Source organism: Lepus europaeus, chromosome 21, assembly GCF_033115175.1.
Source record: "Lepus europaeus isolate LE1 chromosome 21, mLepTim1.pri, whole genome shotgun sequence".
NCBI classification, from domain to species: Eukaryota; Metazoa; Chordata; class Mammalia; order Lagomorpha; family Leporidae; genus Lepus; species Lepus europaeus.
In genome coordinates this window covers 56,509,944-56,514,873 of record NC_084847.1, presented here as the reverse complement: position 1 = coordinate 56,514,873, position 4,930 = coordinate 56,509,944, and the positions used below count along the sequence as shown (strand labels likewise).

The following is a 4,930-nucleotide window of genomic DNA, read 5'->3' as shown; positions in this document are numbered from 1 at the left end:
CACGGCCTTCTCCCAGAAGGCGAACCTCGTCCACCGCCACAGGATCCACACCAGGGCGCAGCTCTACGGGTGAGTGCCAGATGTCAGCGTGGAGAAATCCTGGCACATCTAAGCACGGAGACCCATGGGCGCACCCTGGGCAAGCACCCAGAGACCCATGGACACAGCCCCACCACCAGTTGAGTCAATCAAGAAAAGCGATGAGCTGTTGGAATGATGTATTTGTATAGGATACGCTTGACTATACAGGGTGTCTGTGTTAAGTGTGCATATAAACTTTCCGGTGGGCATTTAGGGTAATAGTGTAAGATTCAGAAGTAATTCGGTGTTATGTTCCTGAGTGTGCTATGTAAAAACATTTTTGACAAGGAACTGAAGACAGTGCCGACTTTGTGCACTAAAGTATACACTGCCGTCTTTTTTTTTTTTTTTTTTTTTTTTTGACAAAGTGGACAGTGATAGAAAGGTCTTCCTTTTCCATTGGTTCACCCCACAATGGCCACTACGGCTGGTGCACCGTGCTGATCCGAGGCCAGGAGCCAGGTGCTTCTCCCGGTCTCCCATGCGGGTGCAGGGCCCAAGCACTTGGGCCATCCTCCACTGCACTCCCAGGCCACAGCAGAGAGCTGGCCTGGAAGAGGAGCAACCGGGACTAGAACCCAGGGTGCCAGCGCTGCAGGCAGAGGATTAGCCTAGTGAGCCGCGGCGCCAGCCTACACTGCCATCTTTGTAACATATGTTGAAACCAGAACCATAGAATTGACTAAGCCGGAAGCCCACACTCGACATTCGCCTACCGTCTCCGCTGTTTGGGGTGAATGCTGTGGAACCCCGAATCTGGAGGCTACCAAGTTCATGATCATCCTCCTGCCTTCCGGGGTGGGAGGCTCGAGGGCCGTGGGCAGGGGTTTGTGTCTCGGGCTCCGAGGCACCAGCCTCAGGGAGAGGAAGGTGGAGGTTTGGCTGGAAGCAGCGGGGGGCTCCCCAGCTGCGGCTCCATCGCGCCGGCCACAGTTTGAACTTCCTGGGCTCCGGCTCAGCTTTTGCTGACGCGCACTTGGTCCAGCCGGGGACGGGGTGGGCAGGACTTGGCGCCAGGGATCCTGGGCTCTTCGGACAGTCTTTAGGCTGAGGATCCCCCTTAGTCACGTCTTGGGGCAAAGCTCCCACGGAATCCAGGACCCTGCGCTTGCAGGCACAGCCAGGTGGCAGGATTTCCGAACGCAGTGGCTCGCTCGGAGTTGCAGCCCGTTCCTCCTCGGGCTCCCTGGCATCAGCAAGTTGGGTCCCCGCAGCCGGCTCAGACAGCCATGGACGGCCGGAGAAGTCAGTCATGCGGGTATCCACTGTGGTGATTTCAGGGCTGCAGTCTGTGTGTGACGCCCCCACGCACCCCAGCGCTTTTCCACGATCGCCTAGGACGGCAGAGCCCTTGGGGCCGAGCTCTGCCTTCAGGCAGCGTGCAGTCTCAGTGGGGGTGGGCGGGAAGCAAGGCAAGGGCCACGGGGAGAACCAGGCTTTAGAGTGCCACCTGCCGTCACCGCGAGGAGAAGGGAAAGGCACTGAGGAGGGCCTGGGCAGATCCCCGACTGGCACAGCGGGGTTGGGTAGGAGCAGAGACGGGCACGCCGGGGTCGCACGAATGTACGCCGAGCTGCCTGACCGCAGGTGGCCGGGCTGCCCGGATCTGACGGAGTTCTGCACTTGCACATACCCACATCCTTACCACCCTCGTCAAGACAGAGGCATTCAGTCCAACCCAGACCCGCCACCCAGGGGGGCACGGCTGCCACATCAGCCATCAGCCCCATCGACTGGGCATTGGCCTTTGTTCGGATGCCACCATACAGGACGTGCCCCTCTCTCGGCTTCGTAGGTGCCGTTCACGCCTCTTCATTGCTGTGTGGTCATCGTGGACCGTGCCACCAGGCGTTTGCATTTGTGGACCTTCGCTTTTGGGTCCGGCTCCTTGAAACAGCACGTCCCTAAGGTTTGTCCGTTACTCGTTTCATTCTTGACGGAAGATTCCACGTGGCTGGAGTTCGGGGCCGGTTTCAAGTGGTGGCGATTCTGCCTCTCTGGGGACCTTTAGCCGTGTCCAGTGCTAGTTCTGGCTGTCACACGGTGTGGTTGCTGGTAACTAGCATCTAACCTAGACCTGGGACACTGCTGAACATCTTAGCACAAAGAACAGTCCCGCCCAGAAGGCCAACAGAGCCGAGGTCCTTGCGTGCCACGCCCGGGTTTGTGTCGGTGTTGGGGAGCCGCAGAGGGCTCTGGGGGGGCGAGATCTCCATCTAGAGGGAAAACGTCCAAACAGACCCTGCCCCCTCCCCCCTCCATGTGCAGTGTCAGGTGACGTCAGCCTGGGGGTCCGCCACCGGCCCCCTGGCGCCCACCACCCGTTGCAGAGCACCTTGCATGTCCCGGTTGCGCAGCGTGTAGATGGCAGGGTACAGCAGCGGTGTGAGGTTGACGTAGATGAGCGAGACCAGCTTGTCCTCGTCCAGGGAGCGGCTGCTCAGGGGTCTGGCGTACATGGCCGTGGCACAGCCGTAGTGCAGCACGGCCACCGTGAGATGGGACGCCACCGTGCCGAAGGCCTTGCAGCGGCCCGCAGCCCCCCCCACGCCCAAGATGACCAGTAGCACCCGGGTGTAGGAGAGCAGGATCAGGACCAGGGGCAGCACCAGCAGCAGCAGGCAGGCCGCCAAGAGCGCCCGCTCCTGCAGGTCCCGGTTCCCACAGGCCAGCACCAGCACCGCCGGGAGGTCACAGAAGACGTGGTTCACGAGCCCGCCACGGCAGAAGGGCAGCTGGAATATGGTCGTGGTGAGGCCCAGGGCCAGGACGGAGCCACCTGCACAGCACGAGGCCAGAAGGCCCCAGCAGAGCCCTGTGGTCATGAGCTGAGGGTAGTAGAGGGGGCGGCAGATGGCCAGGTAGCGGTCCAAAGCCATGGCCGCCAGCAGCAGGCACTCGGAGCCCCCCAGAGCCACGAAGAGGCCCATCTGAGCAGCACAGGTGGCGGGGGCCACGGCCTGGCCCCCCGGGGGCAGGAGGAAGCCGGCCAGCATGCGCGGAGTCAGCACCAGCGTGTAGGCCACCTCCACGGCCGACAGTGCGCCCAGGAAGAAGTACATGGGCGTGTGCAGGGCGGGCTCGGCCAGGGCCAGGCCCAGGATGAGCAGGTTCCCCGCCAGGGTGGCCAGGTAGAGCGGCAGGAGGAGCGCGAAGAGCAGCACTCGGAGCCCCGGGGGCCACCCCGAGAAGCCCAGGATGACGAACTCCTGTGGGGCCGTCCAGTTGGACGCCGGCCCGTGGCTCCAGCTGGGGCCTGGGGGAGGACAGGCCTGGTGACACCACCTCCCAGGCCCAAGGGCCCCCACGCCTGGCCCTGCCCACCCCACACTTCCTCAGGGCCGTGGCGCCTTCTCCCCATCAGGCGCGTCTCTCCTCCCCTGCGTCCTACTTCCTGCCATCCAGTGGCAGAGCTGCCCTCCCCACCCTCCAGTCGTCCCTGCTTTGTACCTGAGCCTGGCATCCTGGTTCCCGGCCCACAGCCAGGAGGGGGAAGAGGAGGGGGCTGACTCCGTGCTGCAGCGACGACCGGACCTGCAGACAAAGCCATGACGGTTAGGGGCTGGGGCAGCACTGGAAGCTTGTGTTCAGAGGCCGCTCCTGGCGGACACGGTGTGTGCCGGCGCTGTGCCGGCAGCCCTGTCTCTCACCTGCCCTGTGGTGGTTTGGTTGGTGTGTTCTCTCTTCTTTTTCTTAGCTGGATTCGGGACAAGCCACTGGTACTTCTGAGCCCATTGTTTCTCGGGAAGAACCCTGCAAGGGAAGATGGGGGTGTGATCACCTGATGGTGACCAGTAGCCCTCGGGAGCAGTGGCTCCTGCTCCCATGACTGGCAAATCTATCTCGGGACCCTCCCAAAGCACTTCCAGTTCAAGCTGTCCCCAAATCGGCTTATTTCTAACCCAAATCTCCCCCTCCCTTTGTGGGAGTGGACCTGGCTCAGTGCCCGAAGTGGGAGTCAGGAAGCCGTCGGGATCAGTTCTCGCTCCTGCACCCTCAGCCACAGTGGGGCCCCAGATGTCACCATGTATCTCACCCCCCAGGTCTTCCCTAGCCCCCCTTTCCCGGGTGACCACAGCAGGTGCAAACACGTCCTCCACCTCCATTGGCTTCCTCACACCACTGCCTTGCGTGGCGCCTCAGCCTCCTGGAGCTCACGTCCACACCCCTTAGCACACAGCACTGCCGGCCCCACACAGCATGGCAGCAGCTCCACCTGCTCCCTCTCGTGCACTGCACCCCTCTCTGCATTTCATGAAACTCCCTGGAGCCCCCATTCTCCACCTGGAAAAGGCCACCGTGTCCTCTGAGGCTGCACTCACACACACCACGTCCTGGGCACACGTTCCTGTCCCCCACTCGGGCCTGGCATTGTCCATTAACGCTGAGTCGGGTAAGGTCCACTCGGCACAATGATCTGAGTTGTCTCTGTTTGCTGAACTACTGTGCATAAAGGGAGGAGGTGCTAGCCCTCCTTCCTACCCGATTTGTGCCTCTTGTGTCGCCGACCTGGGCTTGTGGCTCTGGAGCCACGGCCAGCCACAGGTCTCGACGGCCGATTGCTCCAGATCCTACTGCCTCCCCGCTGAAGTTGCCCTTGGCCGTCATTGTCGGTGTCACAGTGACCTCGGGGACGCGCAGTCGCCCTTCTGGTCAACACCTCCCAGCATGACGAGCATCACGCCTGGCTCCCTTCCCGGCCGTCAGCGGCCTGAGTCCTGCCTTCCCCTGACTCCTTTAAGAGACACGGGTTTGGGGATGGCGCTGTGGTATAGTAAGGTATAGGCCTCTGCAGAGCTGGCATTCCCTACGGGTGCTGGTTCAAGTCCTGGCTGCCCCACTTCCAATC

General features: G+C 61.9%; 1 protein-coding gene across 1 annotated transcript; it reads right to left on the bottom strand.

The window, feature by feature from the left end:
- Positions 1 to 2,351: 2,351 nt before the first annotated feature.
- LOC133750563 (olfactory receptor 10AC1-like) lies at positions 2,352 to 4,689 on the bottom strand. The gene is made up of 3 exons (XM_062180133.1): positions 4,564 to 4,689; positions 3,532 to 3,615; positions 2,352 to 3,290 (listed from the first exon to the last, which is right to left on the bottom strand). Exons 1-3 carry the CDS (start codon positions 4,687 to 4,689, stop codon positions 2,352 to 2,354), a joined length of 1,149 nt encoding a protein of 382 aa, XP_062036117.1.
- Between the last annotated feature and the right edge of the window lie 241 nt (positions 4,690 to 4,930).

Excerpts from the sequence above, each read along its gene's own strand:
- LOC133750563 (XM_062180133.1), bottom strand. The coding sequence starts at position 4,689 with ATGACGGCCAAGGGCAACTTCAGCGGGGAGGCAGTAGGATCTGGAGCA. Across the intron at positions 3,616-4,563 it reads ACACAAGAGGCACAAATCGG|GTCCGGTCGTCGCTGCAGCA; the intron begins GTAGGAAGGAGG and ends CTTTGTCTGCAG. Across the intron at positions 3,291-3,531 it reads AACCAGGATGCCAGGCTCAG|GAGTTCGTCATCCTGGGCTT; the intron begins GTACAAAGCAGG and ends ACGGCCCCACAG.